The sequence below is a fragment of the Grampus griseus genome (genome assembly GCF_964374135.1).
Source record: "Grampus griseus genome assembly, chromosome: 8".
Lineage (NCBI taxonomy): Eukaryota > Metazoa > Chordata > Mammalia > Artiodactyla > Delphinidae > Grampus > Grampus griseus.
The window spans coordinates 21,450,704-21,475,461 of NC_139002.1; the positions used below are offsets into that span (position 1 = coordinate 21,450,704).

Consider the following 24,758-nt stretch of genomic DNA (forward strand, 5'->3'; position numbering starts at 1 on the left):
AAAAATCTGTGTGAGCAAAACAATACACATTGTGTAAGAACAGATACAAATGTCTACAGATAAAAGGATTGACATCAACCAGATGAAAATAGTTGCTTTGATTGGAATGGTGGGTATCTGGTGGAGGTGAAGGGAGTCAGAAAAAAGAATAAGCATGGTAGATAGGGAGGACAGTGAATTAATGAATAAATTAATGAACAAATGAATGAATGAACAAACAAATAAATAAATAAATAAATGAGTCCATCATGGACCAATGATGCTAAAGTGCCATGGATGAAGAGGATGATTAAAGCCCAAATTAAAAGGGAAAAATAACCTAATATAGACAAGGGCACATAATGAGCACTTAGTAAATATTTGTTGAATGAAGAAATGCAGTCTGTGGTGAATCATTTTTGCAAAGCTAAGAGTTCTTTACTGAATTATTTTAGGAGCTTTCATTTTGGCATATCAATTTTTAAAAATATGTGAACACACTGGTATTTCAAGACATCTGGTTGGCATTAACAGAATTTTTTTCTTCAACTTCTTGAGGTATTGCACAAACATGGACACCTTGTCCTCTTTCAAACTATGCCGTGTAGTTTGACTTTTGATTCTGACTTATGGAAAATGTCTTCCCAGCAAATATTTGCCTTTTTGATCAAATCTTGGTTCCCAAATACCTGCCTATATGTGGTCATTGATATCTACTTCGATATCCACTTTCTTTGCTGGAGGCACTGAGTTGGAGTCTGCTTCCTGAGCTTTGAGGTTGTCAGCAGTGGCAGGGTTTAAAGCTGGCCATGACGGTGGATGTGCTGACGTTTTTTTCTCTGCCACTGTACAAGATTTGATTTCTTACAGCTCCTCCGGGTTTGTCCTCGTCCTCCCCTCGTTCCAGAGGATTTATCCCTGGGGATATAAACTTCTAATGATCTGCTTCAGGTTTTAATATTAGCGATCCTATATTTCTGCTAATAAACATAGTTCACATTTGGCTTTCACTGATTTCAACTTAACGAATATATATTTGTGTTAATTATTTAAAATTTCAGCTCTAGTCAGATGAACTTGTGTCTTACACAAAGCTTATCACCTAGTAGCCCTGTGATACTGGGCAAATTAAATTTCCTAAGCATCTGTTTGTTCTTCTGAACAATATGGGTAGAAGTTTTCTCATAGAGTTGTGGTGACGAGATAATGTAGTTAAGGCTCCACATGGAGCTTGGTACATAATAAGTTGTTATTATTACTTCATGGAAATCATTATGCTAGGCCTGTGAGGAGACACAAAGATGAATAAGAAAAAAGTTCTTAATTTCATGGAACTTGGAGAGAATAAGACAGATGCCCAGACTACAGAGCAATGTGAGAGAGGACCATTGAGGTCACATATCCTCCTAAGAAGCCTGTGAGACATTCAGAGAACTGCTTCTTCACTTTATAAACAAGGAAAGTGAGACTCAGAAGAGATTTGTGACTTGGTTAAGGGGACATAGCTAGTGAGTGCCAGAGCCTTGTTGGGAACCCATGTCTCCTCCGATGGAGCCAGGCCTGATGGATGTGTCCCTGTTTCTGTGGATACACTTCAGTGTGGCCCAAGGCCTTGTAGCACTGCTACCTGCCAGGCCACTGACTGGAGCCTCCATGTCCTAAAGCCCAGAGGCTTTGTGCTGAGGGCTCATAACTCAGCCAGGAGATAGACTTTGTTTTTTGAGTGAGTTTGGTTGGTTTATGTGGCTGGTTTATGTGGACAACATTTCTTCTCAAGACCTCCTTTCAAACAAACAACCCATTAGAGACAGTAATTCATTAAATTCATCACTTCATTTGAATGAACTTTTATTGAGAGACAGATATGCTCCAGGTCCTTTGTTGGCACTGGGGAGACAAAGATGAAACCTCCTTGCAGAGCCTACAGCGGCATGCAACAATTTACTGCCACATAACAAACAGACAAAGTGCTCCAGGACCTGAGGAAAGAGGGACGGATATTTTCTGGATGAGGAGGTTTGGTGGGTCAGAACATTTTCCACTGGAAGGATCCTGAAAAATGAGGAGATGATGATTTTCGGGTGAGGAACTGGAGAACAGGAACCGAGACAGAGAGGACAGCAGTGTCAAAGGCAGGAGCTGCACGGGTGCAGAGTGGTGCTTAGAAGGCACTGGGGACCAGTGGCAGGGGTGGGCGCAAGTGGGCCACGAGCCTGGGAAGGTAGACAAGGATTAGATTGCCAGCGGTCTTCTGTGCCTCCAGCTCTGTGGCTGAAGGGACCAGGTGAAGGCTTTTTAAGCTGGAGAATGGCATGATTCAATCTAGGTTGTGTGAGACAGCTCTGAGGCAGTGTGGAGGGCAGAGCAGCAAGGCCCCAGACCGGCCAGAGGGGGCCCAAGTCAGGTGGTCTTGACCCCAGACTGATGGGGTCATTAGGGCCTGAGCATGTGGACTTCAGGTACCCAGTGACAGAAGGCAACCAAACTGGGAAGAAATCCATGGCCTAACACCCCAAACACTATCAGAGGGTGAACCCCATTTCTTTTCCGCCGAGTCACTTCATGTGGACAGGTGCTGCCGGCTAGGAGGGAGGCTCCTTCACATAACGTCTGCAAGTTCTCTTTGAGTACCCAGCTCCAGTTAAAGAGCCTGGGAGTCTTCTTTCTGCGCTGAGGGAGCTGGCCTCTTTCTCCGTGGGCATGTGGACCATCAGAACCGGTGTTCCCCCTATTTAAGCATGATTAGGCCTGGCCATTTTGGTCGTAGCTGGGGGGCAAGGGGAAGCGCTAACCTGGTTCAAAATGGAATGCACAGAAAAGCAATATTAAAAGAACAAGGAGGTTGTTTAGTGAGGCTTGAAGAGTCTACAGGTGTTTCCTCCTGTGTTGAGAACCAGTGTCCCCTGGGAATCGCATTTCCCGTCGAGCAGGGCCCAGGGCGGACTGAGCGCTGCCGACACCCCGGTGGTGGAGAGTCCTGAATGGGTGCCACAGAAAACCCAGAGTTTTCCAGGGGGTCTTAGGGCCCATCGCAGCGCGGAGGGGGGCACGACTGGACACACACGCTCACGGAGTTCACACTCACGCACACTTGCCCACGCCCCGCGCACCCTGGCACCTCGTGGGGTTGCGTCCCGCGGCTCACGGCCTCCTGGGCCGGCTGGTTGTGCAGATCCAGCCGGCTGGCCGCGAGCATGGCGCATGGAGGGGTGGGCCGCCGGTGGACCCGTGAGCGCGCGCAGGGGGGTGACGGGCGCCCCGCTGGAGAAGAGGGGCGGCGGCGGCGCCCGGGGTGGGAGGATGTGATGACGCTGTGCCCCCGCCGCGGGAACTCAGGCCTTTAAAAGCCGAGGAAACAGCCTTGAGCAGGCGGTGGCTCCACTGGAGGCAAGCACACCCGGGTCTCACATTAAAGAAGCCAAACTGTCTACTTCAAAGAGAAAAGGCAACATCCTGTCGCAGGCCATGCTCTGGCAAAAACGTAAGTGGTTTGGCTGTGGCTGTCGGAGCCGAGTCAGCGAGGGAGGGCCTGGGCTTCGCCAGGCATCCGGGAGCCGGGGAGGTGCGGGGTGCGGGCAGGGGGGGGGAACGGCAGTGGGGTCCCGGTCCCCAGCCAGGGGAGCAGCAGGGGCGAGGTAGGCAAGATGGAGCGGGGTGGAGAAACCAACCTGTCAGAGGTGATGCTGATTTTCCAGGCTGGAGGGGAACGAACTAGTGTTCCAAGGTGAGACAGCTCATCCTGTCTCCGCTGCCTGCATGAATCACTGTGGTGAAGAAAGGGCAGCTGATGATTCACAAAACACAATTTAGGGGGGAAAGCGTGGAGCTCTTTACCAGAGTGTCTTTACTTTTATAAACAGCTACTCTACCCTGTGGTTCAGTTCCGTGGGCCTGTTTCTCTCTGAGTTACTGAGCTTTCTGACAAAGGCACGATGTGTCTCTGTGACTGCATCGGGACGATGTGGAAACTTGGCTTGTCAAGCCTGTCCTCACCTGCTTTGCTGTCTTTCTCCTGTCATTCTTCTTCCCCTCTTGTGGCAAGGCTTGTGTGTCCCCGCGCAATGGGGCGCGGGTTTACCTCTAACCTTAATGTTTATCCCTGGAGTTGGATGGAACATCTGTGAACTTTATTTTCCATATGTGGGACTGAACAGAGACTCGTGTTATTAATAATTGAAATCACACAGAGATTATCAACAACATTCCTTTCTCAGAAAAACAAAGTCAACTCAATGGCCTCATGAGAGTTGAACCTTCTTGGGGCTCAGTTCTGTACTTACTCAAGAAAGAAGTAGTACCAAAAAATTTCTCTGTCTTTTTAAAGGTGCTTAGGTCTTTAAAATGCCCTTTAATGAATTCAGGTACACCCTACCTCAAGCAAACTTAATATAAGAGAAACTAGATTTACAGAGAAAGATACATTAGGGAGTGTTTATTTATTTTACAAAAGATATTCTAATGGAGACCTTACAGTTCTGAAAATATACCATCATTGATTAAGTCATAACTTAGTCACTTATCAGCAGTTCATTGTTTCCTTTATTTCTTGTGTAAATTCTTTGCAACTGAGCTTGTTAATGTGTAATGTGAAGGAATGATTTCAAAATTTCTCAGATTGTGAAGTCTCATCATTGTTCGATGTTGGCAAGATGCAGTTTTTTTCTTCAATGAAAGAAGTGAATTCTAATTTGCATTTGAGAGTTATGGAATCCTTCCAAGGTAACTAGGGATATTCTAGTATGGGTGGTGGCCACCGCTCCCAGGAGCAGGATAGAGCAAGACCCTCCCCTGTGGGGGCAAAGGCAGCCGGCCCTGTGGGAGTGCATTAATGGTGGTAGGTGGGCATTAATGTCCCTACTGGGAGCTGCTGAGTGTCCATATGCCCGGACCCCGACACTTAGAGCCCGATCTGTGGATTTTATGTAAGCCCCTGGAGGGACTTCTGCCTTTATTCCTACCTACGCAGAGAAAGTCACTTTCTTCTTTTTTTAATCCTCAGGTTTCTTATATGTAGAATGGGGTAAAAATGATACCCATTCCACAGAGATACCCTTAGTAAGATGAGATGCCACCGAGATGATGTTGATTGCTCTGGTTCTGCTTCAGTGCCTGAGATATGGGTTGCTTCCTTGCACTTATGAGCTGCCATATTTCCCCCTCTTTGTTACACACTGCATTTTTTCTTCTTTAGCTCCACCTAAGAGATTAACAATTTTTTTTTAAAGGGGATGCTAGAGGCACGTTTCCTGCTCACTCCCTGGAGGTCAGTCAGGTGCAGCAAAACTCCATCCTCAGGGAGACCACGTTGTAAATTCATCAGTGGAAAAACTGGGGTGAACGATTCTACCTGTTCAGATGCACATAATCAAAATTCTTTTTAATTGCTCTTTGGCATCTTAAAGGAAATTAGGAAAGGCCCTGGGTACTGGGCCCATCCCCTTACCCTAAGTGAGGCCCTGTCTAAGGCACTGAGGGCACGTGGGTGACTAAACCCTGTGGGAAAACCAGTAAAAACAGGGCAGCATTGTCAGCCCACTTAGAATCACCTGATGGAAGGTCAGAATTTGAAATCAGGCACCAAGAGCGCTGAAAAGGCACTTTCTTTTTTCAGAAAACACCCTTGAGGCCTGAGCTGAAATGACTGTACTATGGGGTTCTGGAAAGGGTTAAGAAAACATTCACTTTGTAGATGTTGCCTCCTCCCTACCTGGCTCGTGACCCCTGTTTGTGGACTAAATGTGAGCATGGGCTTTGGTTCAGATCAGCTCAGAACTGGGAGCACACAGAGGTAGAAATCTTCAAGTCACAACCATGAATTGGAGATTTGCTTGACCGGCCAGTTGGACAAAGAAGTCATGCTCCCTGCAGATCCACCCACTGCCACCACCCCTCCCCGCCCCGCTGCGGTTCTGCACTTGGTCCAGCAGGTGCCGCGTAGATGTGAAGAACTGACATCCACCCCAGCAAGAAGCCTTTGTTAAGGCCAACTAGTAACGGTGCCGTAGAAATAGCAGGCACGATGGAGTGAGACAGGCCTGGGTTTGAAAGTTGGCTCTGCAGCTTAATTATGTAACCTTTTCGCATTCTTACAAATCTGGAAAATGGGGGTTCTAATGCCTGCCTTACAAGGTTTTTGTCAGAACTAAAGTAGAGAATGGGGAAAGTGTCATCATGTCTCCTGAGAATTAATGACAGTGGTAAGAGAGCACCTTCCCTCCTGGGACACCTTTTGTGGGCCCATCTCGAGTGATTAGGGCTATGCCAAATCCTTTCTAATCATTTCCCACACTTTGATTAGCATAGTTAAAAAGGCACATCAAAATATTTTTGAACGATAGGACCTTACATACAGTTTTCCAAGGGTCTAAATCAGAGGTCTGCCAACTATGGCCTGAGTGCCAAATCAGTCCCACCGCCTGTTTTCATAAATAAAAATTGATTGGGACATGGCCGTGTCTATTCATTTACATATTGTCTAGGGCTGCTTCTGCTACAATGGAAGAGTTGAGTAGGTGCCACAGAGACCATATGGCCTGCAAACAATATTACTATCTGGCCCTTTACAGACAAGGTTTGCCAACCTCTGGTTTAAGATGATTTGGGTAGTACTTAGGATGTTTATTTCCCTAAGTCATTGGGTATCATGGACTTGCACAATGCCAGTACCAATGGGAGACAAAGCTTGCAGTCAACTGATTACATGATTTGCACGATGCCGAAATTTGACTTGGTTGACTTCTTCCTTAAAAGCAGTGGAACTGTGTATAATAAACTCAACACCACTTGTTAGAAAATGAATGAATTGAACAACTGCTTTTTATTGTTATTTATGTTAGAGAAAGATCTACATGAGAACAGAAGGCCTGCTTGACTGATTTTCTTTGAATTGACTTGTTTGTCTTGATGCCCCATAGACTTGGTCTTGGTGTTTCTTTGCTGTAGTGCTCAAGGAGGCATCTTAAGAACAGGAAATACTTATCAAATTATTATGGCATGAATGTTTACTCTCAGACAACTTGAACGGAGCAGAGATTCACCAAATAGATAAATTAAGGTCTCAAAATTCTCATTGACATAGAACTCTATACTTTCTCCAAGCTTCCACTAAATAGCCAACTTTTTGAGGACAGTTAAAAGTTCAGTTAAAGATAAGAAAAACTTGTAATATACATATAATTTTTGGAACTCTATCTCCTGCATAAATTCAGATGAACTTACAATAAGAAATAATTTCGGTCTGTGGACTGCTTCTAATATTTCTAGTCTGTGTTATAACCTTTGTTTACTTAATAAGCCTAATAAACACCTTTACTTCTTACTAAGTTTATCTATTGATGCAGTGGTTCTTGTTGATTAGGACAATTAGGATGCAAAAGATATTCACGAATTTACGTGCACAGGGGGAGGTGAAATAAGTGACACACATCTACTAAGCGCACAGATTAATCGGTAAAAGAGCTGATGAGTTTCAAGGTGGACACTTTACTTCTTCTCCCTATATTAACTAAATGAAAAACCAACCATGTCCCCCTCTACAGCCCAAAAGTTTATGAGTCAGAGGTTTTGAAAGCTCTCTTCTGATTCAAAGCTGCAAATCTGTTCTGTTGTGAGGAACAAAAAAGGACCAGGGCTGTCCACACTTATTAGCTAAATATCTGGACATTTAATTCACTTAGAAGTGCTGTAAATTTTTGCTTTTAAACTTTCTCATTACAAAGGAAAGATATTAGGTTTCTGTCCTTCTAACTTCTTTCTAAAGTGGCTCGTTTCCCACTAAATGAAGATGTCCACCAATTTCTCACTTTGAGCCAAAGAAACCAAGGTTGGCTAATTGGTTATGATGATCATTAACATATTTTTCAGCTTTATGAAATACTCAGTAACATTGTGGCTTTCTCATTTTTGTAGAGAAACTGCTTGATAGAGTGGGGCTGCCTGGGATGGAGAGGCTTCTTCTGAAACCCTCTTGTCCTGCTTGTGTGATGCTAAGACAAAGCATTACTCTTGCAGGGAGGAAACATGGATTCTACTTTCCAGACTCTGGGTAATTAGATGTGGGGCCTCAGGCAAGCCACCTAACCACTGTGGGTCTCAAGTGCTCCAGCTGTAAAATGGGACTGTTTTCCTGGCTGAGGACAAGGAGCCTGGACTTGACTGAAATCCTTTTCCACCTCGAGTTGCTGAGTCTTCACGAGTGCTTATAAAAAATAAATACATATTTTCAAATGCATCCCAGGTGATTCTAATGGGCAGTAGAGCTGAGAACTGTTGACCTGGAGGCTGAAATTGATGGCTTATAATATACCTTTGGACATTGCACCACTATGAGCAGAACATGTTCAATCCTTTTCATAGGGATAAATTTCAGTTGAGTGCTTCCCTGGTGCCATGCAGTATACCAGATGTTCTGCTGGATCAGTGTGGATTGCATTTGGTGGTTATTGAAGAGACAAGAAAATACATGGATTTAAATAAATAAGACAGTGGTATAGTTTCTCTCACACAAAAAAGTCCATAGTAGTCTGCAGGGGCTGTATGGAGGCTCTAAGTGCCAACAGTGTCTCAGGCTACTTCTGTCTTTCTGGTCTGAGGTCCTTAGCATGTGGCCTTTGTCCTCAAGTTTGCTTCATAGTTGCACTGTAGCTCCAACCGTCACATCTGTGTTTTAGACAATGAAGAAGAAGAAAAGGGAAAGGCAAAAAAATCATGCTTCTCTATCATGGCATCTCCCCACCAACACACAACTTCTGCTGACATCGAATGGCCACTCCCATCTGCAAGGGAGAATAGTGTAATTGTTTAGCTGGGCACATTACCAACCTTCCAAAATGTCGGGGTTGACAGTAAGGGAGGAGAGGGCAGATGCTGGGTGTGGCAACCGCCAGTCTTTGCCACACTTTGAATGTATTATCTCATTTAATCCTCATAAAAATTCCATGAGGTAGATTCTGTTTTAAGCTCTATTTCATAGATGAGAAAACTGAAGCTTAAAGATGAGTTTAGTAACTCACCCTGAGTGCTGTCTTGCTAAGCTGTCCTGTCTCTCTACCATGGTGCCCGTCTCACTCACAGGGCTTAGGAGGATGCTCTTGGTAGAAGCACAGGCCTTCCATGTTAGATAAAGGACCAGTGACAAAATGAAGTGCACCAGCTGGCAGATGTCTGTTCATACTTTGGAAACATTTTTGATGCATGTGTTTCAGCTTACTTATTGAAGGAAATGAAGTTTTTGCTTTCCTGCTATACCTCCTTCACTGGGCTCTTTGCAGATACTTTAGCTGAAATGGAGGGTTCAAAGGGGAGGGAAGGACCTAGAATTGCCCCAAAATAACATAGCCTGCCTGTTTTCTTGGGAGCCCTGTGTGGCAGCCTGTGCTGGAAGCCAAGGCTTCTCGGCACTTCCTTCATTCTGAACTGTCTAGAGTTTGGAAGACTCAGGCTCTCCCTTCACGTGTGTGTGTGTGTGTGTGTGTGTGTGTGTGTGTAAGTGAGGTGTGGAAAGCAAGGTAGAGGGGATTATTTTGAATTAGAGAGTGACAGCTCTGTTCTTTCTCTCCCTTCAGCGGTTTAAAGCTCAGCCTCTGGGGCAGGCAGATCTGAGTTTGAATCCTAGATTTATGCCTCAGTTGTTGTATGAAGCAGGCTTTGCCTCACTTTGCTGCCATTTCCTTGTATGTACAAGGGGGAATGCAGTTCTTCATAAGGTTGTGGTAAGTGTTTACTACTGTGCTTGGCATTAAGTCAACACTCAATAGCTATTAGTTACTATTATTATGTTCCTATTCTCACTCACTCTACCTCTGAGGACAAAGTTTATGCAGCTAAGCCTAGATTACAATTTGTATGGCCTCTGAGTTCTGCCTTTCTTGTGAAATAGCAGGATGCATATTTCCAGTCTTGTAACTCATGGTGGGATTAGTGATCAGGGCTTACATGGATGGTTAAGCTGGCCATACTGTGACCAAACTTGGAACTTGAACCACAATTTCCTACCAGCCTCATAAGGTGGGATGGTGGATGGCTTGTATTGACTGGCAAACTTGTGTTTGTTTTTTAAATTCACAAGATAGGACTTGAGGTGTTGTAATCTAGCTTGAAGTATGCAAGAAATAGAACAAATGATACTGAAAACTGAAACAACAATGTGCTGCCTCCTTTTCTCAGTAATGGTTTCATTAGTATCACTTTCTGGGAAGAGCAGGTAGCCAAAGAATTACAAACCAGAGTCATACTCAGACCAGGTGTTGGGACCAAAAAGGATTTGACCACACTTAAGAAAGATGAATTACTTTTTAATTCTCTAGAAAGAATCATAAATTTAATTGGAAGAGGAGTACAAAGATTGCTATAACCTTCCAGGACTGAGAAATGCTGGGAAGACAGAAAAGAAAGGAAAAAGGGAGGCCAGAGAGTTGAAGATAGAAACAAGTTTTAATGCTGGATGAAAGCAGCACCGATTTAGGAAAGAAAAGGTATAGAAGGAAAATCAACCATCCATTTATCATCCCATGCAAGCATGCATCCATCCAATAATGGAATTATTTCCAGCTAGGGAAATCAACGAATGAAATAAATCCCTTCAGCAGGAGGGAGAGGAAAATGGAATCAGAGAAGGTGTCATGGAGCATATATATGGCTTCAGATGTGGATCCTCAAGAATAAATGGTAATCAGCCTTCTTGCTTAGATTCTGGGGAAGGAAGAGCATCTTAGGATGTAAAATATTATCATTGGGAAGAAAATCCAACTCTATCTATCTCGGCTGGTGTCTAAAACATTTTTGTCACCACCCCCTTTATTCAAACCAAATCTACTGCAGACCTCTGATACAAAAGTAAAAATGGAGCACTTTTGGGAGGCTCTTGGAGCTCTGATTGCTCATTCACCCCCAGACTCCCCCGTTTCCTTCCCTTTCTTGGCAAAAAATTCCCTTTATAGGCACCTTTACTCTATTCCAGAGTTTTTGATTACAGCCTGACAATCCTGGCCTGGACCAGTCCTCTGCTCCTTAGCAAGAACTCTGATACCTGGTCACAGATCCTTGGTTTAAATACTTCCAGGGTAAGGACCTCACTCCTAGAGAAAAGTGAGTCACTGTGAAGCATGTTGTATTCGTTTCCATGAAGCTTTGAGACTGTGAAAGTCGTGTTTTCAGTCTACATAGGTATCTTGTGAATACGGAAGGAGGTACATTCCTCAAAGATTGACCTAGTGACGTCTTTCCCAGGCTTGCTGTTCTAACTTCTTCAGTGTCCTTCACAAGGGATTTCCCCCACATCATAAGGCCATTGTTTAGTAAACCCGAGACTTAACAAAAAAGCTCCTTTTGACTGGCAGTTACATCTCACATCATGAATCAATTATAGGGCTGCCTTCACTTATGTAGGCTGTACCCAGGCCACCATGAGCCTTGAGTCTTGGGCAGTTGGGTCTGACCCCAACTATATAGCTGATGCTGGGTCTGAAGAGTCCTTCCTCCAAGGAAGTGTTCCCTACCTGAGGGTCTCAGGAAAATTTTATTTATTTTATAAGAGTCTTTGGTCTTGGAAATCCTAAACTAGATATTGCTTAAATCAAGGAACAAACAACTGAATGTCCTCAGTTCCTAACCACAGGTTTTTCCTGTTCTAGATCATACTGGCAATTAGATTTAGGCTTTGTATCTCAGTCTAAAGAGGGTAGATGTATCTGCCTCCTCTGCTCCATCTCCTCATTCTGGTGCTGCCTTTCCATAGAATTTGGGTGGGAGCCCTGGGTTGGTTCACTCCCTGATGTGGTCTTGTGCTCTCAGTGTAGGTCCCTTCTTCCCCCATTTTGATCCCTGTTGCTCTAGGTAAAGCTGAGGCAATACCCAATATGTCAGCCAGAAGCCTGTCTTGCTCTATAGCTGGTAAAACTTCCCTCTCTGACCACTGAAGAGCCCTCCCTCATCCACTGCCATGTTTGCATCCCGTATGTGATATGTGCTTCTAGGTTTCTAGTCCCTTGAAGATGTATCCATGACTATGGCCTCAGTCATGGCTGCGTCCCTGTCCTTTTGGAGATACATACAGGTTCCTTGAGGGGCTACATCTTACTCTGTCTGCCACTCAAAAATCTCCAAGGTACTCCTTCCTAGAGTTGTTCTTTAAAAAGTCAGATCTGCCACAAACCTAATCCTCTGGTGGCTTTGGAAGAAAACAGTCCTTCTGCTCAGCTCATGGTATCTTTACGACAGGTCAGTGCCAGGATTTTGATGTCTCCTCTCCAGGCTTGCTCTGTTTGCATGTGAGGTCTTTGACCAGTGTCTCTGCAGCATCATTGGCCTCCCTGTCTCCTAAACAGGGCCATCCTGCTGCTGGGGACATAGGCCCAAGCACCTGAGGGATGACTTCCAGGAATACAAGGAAGGCAGACAGGCTTTGCTGGAGGAAGAAGGCCCTGGGTATATTGAGGATAGAGACATTCAGTATCAGGATGCAGCAGGATGAGGGCAAGTTAGGGTCACTGTACCAAGGCTACTTCTCTGATGAGTGATAGACCACAGATTTTTGGCTGAGAACAAGGAGAAAAAGCCATCTCTTGAAAACCTATTACATGCTAGGTGTTTGGTTAATTTCATACAATCCTCATGATAACCCCATGAGATGGAGATCATTATTCTCATTTAACAAATGGAGAAACTGAGGCACACACAAGTTAAATTATTTGCCAAGGGTCACATAGTGATAAGCTCTGTAGTAGGCTTTCCAAACTAGATCTGCTTCGGTTCCAAACAATGCCACACCACTTTTCAATGCCAAGGATTTTAGGGTTGCATTAGATGCTTCTTCCCTTCCTAATTAAAATAAATGCACCATTAGAAGGAGGTGGTCTCTGACTTCACTGAGAGTAATTGTAGCCTGACTCAAAAGCCCCTGCAATTATGAATCTCAGAAAGTTAGATCTGAGACAGCCTAGAACTTCTGAAGCCACCTGCTTTCCATCTTGGAATCTGAATTCCTAGGACTCGTCTTCCCCTAGTGAGCTAATCAGCCAAGATAGGATAAGTGAAACGTCTTTGGGGTTTATCCAGGGTCCCTAGGCTGAGGAAGGGTCCTGAACATCTGGGGCTCCTTTGTTACATCTTGGGCAAGGCTTCCATTCATGGTGTGGGCTGAGCCTGACCCCAGAGCCATCTCCTTGCACTGGAGACAGAACAGTCGAGCCTCATGCACTCTTCTCTTTATACAGCCCCAGGAGGCTGGGGCCCCTGGCTGGCTGCTCATTCAAGCCCAACTGAATCAAGTGAGGCTTGGACTTGACATGCTACAGAAAGTCTTTCCCACCCAATTTACACTAGATTGTAGTTTACTTTTTTTAATGTAGGCCAACAAAGAAATCCCATATACATGTAAATTTAGGTTTTTATTAAAAACCTAATTAGGTTATTATTATTCAATCAAATAATAATTATTATTATAACAATGCAATTACGAGGCAGATGCAGCTCTGTCACCGTTTGTAATTCTAGGTTTGCTTGTGCAATTATTTGATTAAATCTATATTCCCTACTAGACTAGATAGTAAGCTCCATGATGGCAGGGGCATGGTTTCCTCCGCTCTGTTCACAGAATGCACTGCCAGGGGTCTCCTACTGTTGACCCCACCCTGGGACATGGTATCTGAGATGGGAGCTCTTTCTGCTCTGGTGACCCCAGTTTCTGTAAAAGGCGGGCAGATGCAGCTGGTTTCTCAGGTGGACCTATCCGCTGTCATTTCAGTCGAAAAATACCAAAAATAAAACTTTGCGGGGAATTGTGTGGGTCTCTCAGTTCTCGCCACTCCTCATGTGAGCAGACTGCTGGTAAGCTTCTCATGGACTTCTCTCTCCCTCCTCGGCTGGGAGACGCCCTCTCTTGCGGGAATTGGCAGTCAAGGGAGATTGGATCAGGGTGGTGCGAGCCCAGACCCCCAGCGTGGAGGGAAGAGGGTTAGAACTGAGCAGGGGACCATTCAGTGGCCCACCTCCAGTGTCCCCCAGAGAAATAAATGGGATTTGCCGGGGCAGAGAGGAGGCAGGATGTGAGGCAGAAGCGGACTGCACTTGGAATCAGAGGTCCTGGGTTTAGTTGATGACCCTGCTGTTTACAAGTACAGTCCTCGGGCAAATCACTTAAAATCTCTGAGCATCACTTTCCTCATCAGTGAAAAGGAGGGTAAGAAGAAGACCTCCCCTGCCTATTTCAGAAGTTGTGGTGAGTCTTCATGTGAAATCATTTGTGTCAAATTCTCTGTGAGCCACAGAACATCTTGCAAAGGTGAGTGTGGTGATTTCTGAGTTCCTGGGAGTTAAGATCATGACCAGGAATCACACAGACCTTTGGCAGCCATGCATTCAAAATACCTGCGTCTCCACAGAAAAGAGGTCTCACACTGACACTGTCTCTGGGAGTAGGGAGCAGTATCCAGAGCCTTCCGTGCTCCTCTTGTTCTGTGGGAGGGTTGGAGGGAGGATGGATGTGTGGTTTGAGGGGTGCTGAGGGCTCTGGGGGAGGGACGCCTTAGCAGCAGTGCCTGTGAGGGAAAAATCTGAAGGCTCTGCCACTAGAGGCCTTGTGGCTGAGTCTACCCAAGGTCATGGGGTGGGACATCCAAAACTTTTGGCCTGGCCAGGTCTGGGGAAGTCCTAAGTGACTGTGGCCCTCGTTGAGCTTTCCCAGCGACCTGCCTATGGTTGATCAGTGAACTCTGTTTGGGCTGATGGGGATATGCCTCTTAGAATGGGGACACAGGGAGGGGAATGCCTACTGTTCCCTTCCTTTCTGTGACCAGACCAGAGAACGTGGGCTCAGCCGCCATCTTTGAGATCTCCTGATGGAGACATCCTACTCTACACATGAAGTTGTCAAGACTTACTCTTGATTGGCTGACCAGTAGCCTTCAAGCAACATCAAATCCTAATTCAGTTGAGGTTCCACTTTCCCATATCTTCTGTATACCTTTAAAGTCTATCTTTTTCTCCTCTTCCCTGTTATGCAGATTGCTAGAATACGTGAGTGACACTTCAATATTTCCTGGCTGCAGGGTCCTCCTCTGTTCAAACACTAGTGAATAGAAAACCTAAATTTACATGTAGATGGGATTTCTTTGTTGGTCTACATTAAAAAAAGGTAAACTACAATCTAGTGTAAATTGGGTGGGAAAGCCTTTCTGTAGCATGTCAAGTCCAATCTTTGGCCAAAGCCCAAGTTCTTTCTTCCTGTTTGGAAAAAAATCAGCCATTGTCCATGAATGCAAAGAACAAATTTTAAGACTTTGACTCAGACCTTCACCAAGAACACTTGCAGTAGTGTTTCAATTAAGGATATGAATAATCCTTCAGCTGAAAGGAGCTAAACTTTCCTGGGAGCCCTCTTCTGTCTTAGGTCAAGAACACAAGCAAGCTTGTTTACATTAAAGTGAAAAGTGTCAGCAACTTTTGTGACTTTGTTTTCAGTTAGAAGCTAGGACAAGTTTGTTAGCCCTAGGCTTGAATTCCTATTGTTCAATTATTTGTTTTTTGTTTTGCTGTAAGTAACTAGAATATTATTGTATTTCTCCTTAGTGGGTCTTTTTTATTTTTTAAAATACTACTGAAGGTTCAGCAGCAAAAGTGAATCATATGTACTGTGGTTATTTGGACTGATCCATAATGTGTTATGTGTCCTTCTGGGCTAGGAAAGCTTTGTCTTTCAAAATGGCCTCGTGTGGCTGCATCCTCAAGTTTCAACTAGACAGTTGTAAATGGGAAGCGCTTTCAACGAGCTAGACTGTCAGGATGGGTGGGCTGGGTTCCTCTTCCTGGTTCCCTGGTGATGGAAATGTAGGCTTAGCATGGATCCCACCTTAGATTCTAAACTTTAGAGCAGCAATCCTGCCTGGTGTCCAACTCACTGCCTGGGCCTGTTGGCTCATGGGAAATCTGTAACAGGACAATGGCTGGGAGAAGAGTATTCTTTCAAGAATATATTGGAGGCTGTTCTAGGTACCGCCTGCCTGAAGAGGGCTCTCTTAAAGCTGCCCTGAGGAGATGCCTGGGTGTTGGCTCCACTAGGACCTACCTGCTTAGCCTAGCTTTCTCACTGTGGTGTGAACATGGTTTGCATGGGGTCATTAAGTAAACAAGTGCTGGCAGTTTTGCATATTTCCTTGGTGATGTTAATTATACCTTATCAAAGGACCGAGGGCCAAGTTTATTTAAATCTGTAGAATCCTATGTTCCCGAAGCTTGGTGCAAAGCAAGCGCGGGACCCACATGCAGCCAGAGTGCTGTCTCAGGTGACCCTTGGGCTTGAATCTGTCATGGTCTGTGCTTTCCAGTGGAACAGCAGCTGCAGGACTCTTATTTTTGTGATGTGAAGCATGTCCGGGTATGCGGCAGGGGGAACTGAAATAGCCTCTGCTGACTTTTTATACCTTCAGATTTTTTCGTTGCTCATTTTGGAAAAGGGAAGCCCTCACTGGGGCCAAATTCATAGGTTTTTCTGTAAATGAGTGTTGTTTTTTTCCCCAAACAACATTGGTGACAGACTTGCCGTGGTGGAAAGGTAATATGGCTGAACTTCTCAGACTGAAAAAGGAGATTCCCAATGAGGGTCAAGAGGCTTGTGTTTAGGTGGAAAGATTTTTCTCAGTGCTGGACACTTGGATGCCCACAGGGGACTTAAAGGGCCTTCGAACCACAGGGTAAATTGTGAGAAAGCTTCAGGTTTTGAAAGCGTGCTACATGGAGCTGCAATTCGACCGGTGCTATGAAAATCTCTGGTCAACTGTACTTTGGGAAATTGGACTTTCATCTTTCTCTGCTTGTGTATTACTATTTTGATCTCCTGTTTTATTTTCCTTGGCTCTTCTTTTATTTAGTATTATTATTTGAAGAAATTATTTTAATAATCTTAAATTTTTCTTTTACATATTTTAGTTTAGTTTTTTTTATTCAGGGATCCAGAAGACCCAAGGCAAAGCAATCATGACTGCGGACAAGCTTCTTTTCCTTTTCCAAATTTGAATTTGTGGGCTCATTTCTCATGCTAGCAGCAGTAGGGAGTCCAGCGTTTACTGTGGAATTAGAAATGTTTATCGCTGCTTCACAAAGGTTGGTGTGAAAGGCACCAACTGCGTTTTCACCTTGCAAGTACACTTGGCCGTTGGGGTCCTGTGGAAATTGTCTTGAGGCTTCAGATTTTGATATTTCATGGGCACTTTGCAAAGACACTATCAGAAGTGCCCTCACTCTTGCCTACTCACCTGGCAGCAGTCACAGGATTCCTTGGCAGCTGGCTGGGGACTCCTGGGTGGGCAGTCGGGAGGTCCTTGGGAGCTGTAGGAGTTTCATGACTGCAGTAGGAAGAGGTGGGGACTTTGAAACTGTTCTCCATATGGTGGTTGTGCCAGGGCACACCTGTTGACACTGTGGGTTCCAAGGGAGTCCAGACATCAGAGGGTGATGACCTCTGCTCACAGCACCTCCCCAAGCCCTCTTTGTTCATTGATTCAAAAACAACAGGAGGCAGGAAGCTCTCACTTGCCAAGAAGCTGGAAGTGCCCAGCTGTCCCCTTTGCAGCCAAGTGGTCCATGTGTCCACTTCCCAGGGGGCAGTGGGATTGGAAGTCCTCTGGGCCCTTCCCCAGAAGTGTACATGCAACTCAGAGGGGCATGAGCCATATACCTGTCTTTGATCTGGTCTGAGATGTGTGCATGTGTGATGGGGCCTTTCTTGTCCCCCAACTGAGTTAAGAGTGTGATCACCATGCTCAGACCCCCAAATAACCCTGTCCCTTGAGTTTCTCCCAAATGCACAAGGCCTCAGGCTGCACTTTATGCCTAAGAATAGCTGGAAACCCAACCGGAGACAAGTGTAGGTTGAGTGATACGGGTGTGAACAAAAGCTGGTGTAGTTGTGGGTGACCCTGAGAATGAGTGAACAGAGTGCAGGAGGGCAGGGGCCCTTGTTCTCTGCCATGTCAGGCCATACCTGGGGTCTCTGGTCACCCCTGGGCATCACCCATCATAAGGGGAAGTGGCAAATGAACTTGTGGAGGAGTGAAGCAGCCAGAAGGAAGGTTAGAGGGATTCAAAACATGTCGTTAAGAAATAGCTGAAGGAATGGAATGTTCGCTCAGACTCTACAGGGGACGTGGGGGTCTGTCTTCAGAGGCTGGGAAGGGATACTACTACTAATACTAATGATGATATTAGCTCACATCTTTTCAGTGCTTCCTCAGTGTAAGCTCTATTCTAAGCATTTACATGTAATTCTCAAATTATCCTACCGGGTATATACCACTATGATCCTCACTCTGTAGATGAGAAAGCTGTAAATGGATTATGAATTGTGAGTTTCATTAGAAGGTAATGCCAGGAAAAATGGTGCTTGTCACCATGAGGCAGGTCCAGTAGGAGGAAGAGCTTTCTGACATTTGCACTCTCCAGAGGAAGGTAAACATGGGTGGAGGAAGGGGAAGGAAAATAACGTGTGTTGAACATCGACCGCCTGCCGGACATGGCTTTGGGAGCTTCCCGTGTGTTATTTCAGTTAATCCTCACAAGAACCGTGTGAGACAGGAACTATTATCCCTATTTTACAGATGAGAAAACTGAGGCTTAGAGATGTAAAATAAATCAACTGAGACCTTTCCACCAGAAACTGACACCCCAGGTATCTTGAGCTCTTAAGTCCATTGTCACTGCTGTTTAAACAAAGATGATGGTGCACAGGTGGCCCCAGGGTGCAGGTACCTGTCTGGCTCTCTCTGCTGTACACTCCTGCTTCAGCCTGAATTTCACAAGTTGTAACTGTTTTATTGCTTGCCTGTCCCACTAGACTGCAAGATGCGTGTGGGCAGTGGCCACATCTATCTTGCTTAGTGCTGTATACCTAGTGCCCATCGATATTTGAAAGAATGAATGAATACCAGTAGAGATCCCTTGTTATGACAGGGCAAGTTAGAAAGAGGATGTTTAATCTCCTCTTGGGATGTTAGAGGGAGATCAGGGATGCATTAGCAGTGGTCCTAATCCCAGCAGAGCTTCAGAATCACCTGAGGGATTTTTATAAATATAGATTCGTAAGTCCACATCAGACCCCTGGAATCAGACACTCCAGGAGCAGGGCCTGGGTATCTGTATTTTGCATCACTCCCTGGTTGCTCCTGCTACTTGGCCAGGTTAGGAAGCCCCCATAAATGCATCTGAGTCTGGGGTTCTCTGACTCTCACGTGTTTCTGGGGCTCTTGGACGACGCTTCTCTCTTACCCCTGCTTCTCTGCCTGGGCTTCCAGGCCAGGCCATGTGTGTGCCTGGAGCATGGTTGGAGGTCTGGTGCTGGTCAGGCTTGGGGTCTTATCAGGTGGGTATTTACTGAGCAAAGTTTAGTTAGGGCAGCACTGCGGATCCAGCTTTAATAGATACCCAGGCTTCCGGGCTTTTGATTCAGAGCCCAGGTCCCTGGGCCCTTATCAGTGGATGATAATGGACTCCCATGTGAGTCATAAGGCCCAGTGCTACTTGCCTTTCTTGGCTGACCCAGGCCTGCCCTCCAAGGGCCCAAGGCCTCCGGCTGTGGGCCGTCTGGGAGGCTAGATTGTCACTGCCCAGCCATGGCTGCTTTGGACTTCTTCTCCTGCCAGGGAGAGCCCTGTGTTCCAGCTCATGGTGCTTTGGTTTCCTGGCATTGATGGCAAAGGCAGAGGGAACCCTCTCTCAGAGGCAAGGCTGGATACTCTCTGGCCCCAGGGCACATGGATCACCATTGGGTATTTGTCCTGGGAGACACAGAGAACCTGGGAAGCATTCACTGCAGCCCATTCTAAAGTTCCAGGAGAGGTGAAGGGAAGGTGAGCGGCAGCACATTTTGAATAATCATCCAACCAATTAATCAACAAATAACTTACTGAGCTTATTATGGACATGCTACTTGGGATGATATAGAGAAATAAGGTATAGTATTTCACCTTGAGAAGTTTATAACCTAGCTAGGGGCATAAGAAATTTACCCCAAAAAGGATGACTAATTATTACATAGCAGACTACAAATTTATTGAATGCTTACTCTGTACCTGATTTTATACTTAGCATGTATTATGCTTCCCATTTGCTATGTCAGTGACTCCTTACGACACTCCTTTGATAAGAAACTGCAGGTTAAGAGGCACAGAGAGGTTTAGTAGCTTACCCAGGATCACACAGCTAGAAAGTGGCAGGGGCAGGTTTTGAGGCATCTGACTCAGAGTCCCTGCTCTTATGCCATCCTCTGCTGCCCCCTGTGATGAATACTAACCTGTCTGGAAGTGTTGAAGAGGTTGTAGGATGAAGCAAATTCTGTGGGCTCTGTGGTCAGCTAGGAGGCTTGCAGTAGTAGTCTTGGGTCAGGAAGAATCCAGAGGTCGAGAAAAGTGAGAGGGAATCCTCACCACGGGAAATTGCAAGTAGAGAAGAGGAGGGGAGACCTTCAAGGGGGGTGGAGAGGAGTCTAGGTGGACCTTCTGGCTGGAGTCAGGCTTTCCATAGTGGTTAGTGTACAAAGAAGTTGGGAAAATGGGTTGAGATCACCCGGTGGTGCTCGGGCCTTAATCCTCTGGGTGCAGGGGAGCCGTAGAAGTGTTGGGGCAGGAGGAGTGATAATACTGGGAGGTATACCCTAGGAAGTCTCGTGTGGTCCTGCACGTTCAGGCACAACTTTGGTGAGCAGGCAGACCCTCGAAGAGAGGGGGCACATTGGGGTGGGGCCTGTCTGAGAAGGGAGACCGAGTACCAGTGATGCTTTCTTCACAGCCACAGCTCCAGAGCAAGCCCCGGCCCCACCCCGGCCGTACCAGGGCGTGCGGGTGAAGGAGCCAGTGAAGGAGCTGCTGCGGAGGAAACGTGGCCACGCCAGCAGCGGGCCGCCGGTGGCACCGACCGCGGTGAGGGGGCCGCTGTGGCCAGAGTGTGTGTGTGTGTGTGTAGGGGGCTGGGGGTGGTCAGGTTGCGGTGTATGTCTTGCTCCATGGGCTACTCCTCGAGGGCAGGGAGGCTGCACCTTGCCCTGGTGTGGCTGCCAGAGAATGGGCCCAGGTAGAAGTGCCTTGAAGTGGGATGAGGAATATGGGGCGGCTGGCTTGGTCCACTGAACAGCAAGTGTCTCACATGTCCTGGTGTGAGTTGAGGGCTCCCCCTGGGACGTTGATGAAGCCAGTTCCCTCAGTGCACAGGCTTCTTGCTAAACGGGAACGCCGATCCCTCGAAAGTATAGGTGGTGATGGTTGGGACATGAGGCTTAGTTCTAACAAGGGAGGTTCTTGCGCCCCACCCGATACCCTCCCGCCCTGGGGCCCTCTGGGCGGGCTCCCTGCAGAGGGCCAGCGGGAGATGGCTGAACCCTGATCCCGGTCTCCCTTCTCCCCTCTAGGTGGTGCTGCCCCATCAGCCCCTGGCGACCTACACCACAGTAGGTAAGAGCTCCCCACAGCCCTGGCCTCCTCCCGGACCCGCGTCTGGGAGACACCTGCAGCTCTGTAACTTCCTCCTTCCCACAGGTCCTTCCTGCCTTGACATGGAGGTCTCTGCTTCCACAGTGACGGAGGAGGGGGCCCTGTGTGCCGGCTGGCTCTCCCAGCCCGCCCCGGCCACCCTCCAGCCCCTGGCCCCATGGGCACCCTATACGGAGTATGTGTCCCATGAGGCTGTCAGCTGCCCCTACTCAGCTGACATGTATGTGCAGCCCGTGTGCCCCAGCTACACGGTTGTGGGACCCTCCTCGGTGCTGACCTACGCCTCCCAGCCGCTCATCACCAATGTCACGGTACGTCACACAAAGGCCTTTCTATACCCCCACATGCTGAGGGCACCCTTTTAGAACCAGGGCTGACTTCCAGACCCCTGACCTTCCTTGCTGTTGATTCCCAGGATAATCCCATCATCTAAGCCCACCCCATCCTCCAGGGAGGCCTACTTTCATTCCCAATGACTTCAAATATCTTTCATAGAAAAGGCTTATGGCCTCCTTTGCCATGCTTTGTGGTCCTCGGGGTTGGCACGTCCTCCTGCCTCTCTGTCCTAAGTCTCCCCTGCTGCCCCATAGGCAGTGAGTCTCGGTGATGAGTCTAAATTTTTATTGAATGGTGATACTTGTGTGGGGTCTCTTGCCAGAGCCAGCCTCTCCTTCCTACTCAGATTATTTAGGGGGTGATCGTTCACCCAATAATGGGATTTGCTAGAACATTTTTAGGCTGATCAACAGGTGACACAATTTTTCAGAAAACTGTACTTTTGATGGAGTCAGACCCACCTGCAGGGTAATTTTTTGAGTTCCACCTCTAGTGTCAGATTGCCTGGGTTCAAATCTCTGCCCCTTCACTCACTAGCTATGTGATCCTGAGCTTGGTGACTTAATGCTCTGAGTCTCAGTGTCCTCATCTGTAAAATGGGTTGATGTCAGGATCAATGACAGGATGCACGTAGAGGGCTTAGAACGCTTCCTGGGCTCAGCATAGCTCCTAGCATACAGAAAGCACCCGATAGATGCTAGTTATTATGATCGTTGCCCAGTTGGCCAACAACACTAACTAAGGGCCGTCTTCAAGTGCCAGATAGGAAAGGAGGTGCTTGCTCCCCCAGGAATGGAGGAAGGAAGAGAAACAGTTTTATGTGAATGATGCCTGTTTGACCAAAGGAATGGGAATTCTCCAAGTGTTCAGAGGAGAAAAGACCTGTGGTTACAGCTACATCCAGCTCCAGTCCAAGGAAAACTGCGGGAGGTAGAACAGGGGCCTCATGAGTCGCTGCAGAACCACCCTTGATGATGGAACTTGCTTTGGTTCCCCAAATCCTCTCTGTTTACCTCAAGGTCCGGTGTCACCCTGATGCTCCTGCCCCTCAAGCACCGTCCAGGCACAGGCTGCAGGAGCCCTCCCACTCCATGCCCACCTGGCTACTCAGCAAACCAGTTGTGGGGCTTGAATGATGGTGGATGGGAAGGAGTTAATTCAACACCTCTCCCAGGCAGCTCATTTCCATATCAGAGGCCTGGGGTGAGGGTGGGGAGTGGTAGACACAATGGTTTCCCAACCATTTCAGGACCGAGCATTCCTTTCATTATTTATCCTTTCATCAATCTCACCTCTTGCTTTGAAAGGTTCTGTGTAACAACCAAACTATATTTATTAAGAAATAATTTATTTGTTTTGCCATTTTGTAAATTAACTCATCAAAGCTGGTTAGAGCTGCCAATCGGTACTCCAGATCGGTGGGAGATAAGACCTGTTATGATGACAGTTTGATGTAATTCTATCCCTGAGCCAAGAAACCTGCAGTCGCAGTTGACTTGCGCAGGTTTATGACTCAAAACTGTAGGATATCTGTTTGGATTTTTGAAATACTAGAAATAACAAGGCTTTGCTGGGAGGCTGGAAGTCCTCTGAGACCCTTTCCAGCTCTATCATTCTATAGAAAAACATCCTAAAGCCTTGCTACTCAAACTGTAGTCCCTGGACTAGCTGCACTGGTGTCAGCTGGGATCCAATTAGACATGCAGTATTCAGGCCTGACCAGACCTCCTGTACCAGAATCTGCATTGCAACATGGTCCCAGGAGATTAAAATAAGCTCTTCCCTGAGTGACTCCAATAGTTTCTCCCAAGACACAGTGGCAACTGGAGGAGCTATGACAGAGAAGGGAGTGTGGTAGGGGGAGGTTTTGGCCTCTCCCACACACACATCTTTCCATGCAAAGACCTTCCTCCCCCACCTGCTTCCTCAGCAGTGGAAGATAGTAAGAATCCAGACCCTGGCTTTGCAGGCTTGAGCTGGGATTCGTAGGGTGGCTGCTGTGCAGGTGAAAGATGTTGTTTACAGAGGACCTGGGAGAACGGCCCTGACCTTTGGAGGTCCCTGGGTTGGCCACAGAGGGCCCAGCTAAGAGGCAGCAGAGGGTGAGGTAGTGGGAGGCTAGTGGAGCTGAGTCCAAGGGGTCCTTAAAATGCCAAAGCTGCTGTGTGGAGCCTGGACAGTCTCTGTGTCTGGGCACAGCAGTGGCCGCTTTGGGATATAGCTGCTATGCCGTGTGATGGGCTTGTTGTTTAACATGCTGTGTTTTCACTGATTTTAAGATGCACACCTCCCCCCTCCTCACACATATTTTAATATCTCTGAAATCGGGATGCATTTTATATTCAGTGAAATCTGGAAAAGTATCTCTAATTCACTCAGCTCTATGATGTCAGTCCTCTGTGTAATCTATTTACAGACGCTTCAGATGGGGAAGTAGCATGAGCAAGGACATATAGCTAGTGAGTGACAGGGTAAGGGATGCGGAAGTTTGTCTGGCTTCTCCCTTGGGGAAGACCTTGAGCAGGGAGAGACGGAGACCTCTGGAGTGAGACGGCAGGAAAGGGCTGAGGTGAGGGAAACAGAGATCCCCGTGGGGACCAGGGTGGGCAGTGGATATACCCCAGGGCTGCTAACCAACCAGTGTCTCCCCCATCACAGACGAGAAGTGCTGCCACACCCACAGTGGGACCCCAGCTGGAGGGCCCAGAGCACCAGGCACCTCTCACCTATTTCCCGTGGCCTCAGCCCCTGTCCACGCTGCCCACCTCCACCCTACAGTACCAGCCTCCAGCCCCAGCCCTGCCGGGGCCCCAGTTTGTCCAGCTCCCTATCTCTATCCCGGAGCCAGTCCTTCAGGACGTGGAAGACCCCAGGAGAGCCATCAGTTCCCTGACCATCGACAAGCTGCTTTTGGAGGAAGAGGATAGCGATACCTATGCGCTCAACCACACGCTTTCCGTGGAAGGCTTTTAG

General features: G+C 46.9%; 1 protein-coding gene across 1 annotated transcript; it reads left to right on the forward strand.

Annotated features, from left to right (window-relative positions):
- Nucleotides 1–3,284: 3,284 nt before the first annotated feature.
- On the forward strand, nt 3,285–24,758 carry POU2AF1 (POU class 2 homeobox associating factor 1; the record flags this gene model as incomplete). Its single annotated transcript, XM_082660857.1, is given in 6 exon segments — nt 3,285–3,298; nt 3,300–3,460; nt 20,752–20,882; nt 21,368–21,410; nt 21,495–21,760; nt 24,444–24,758. Coding segments are annotated over 6 exon segments (930 nt in total).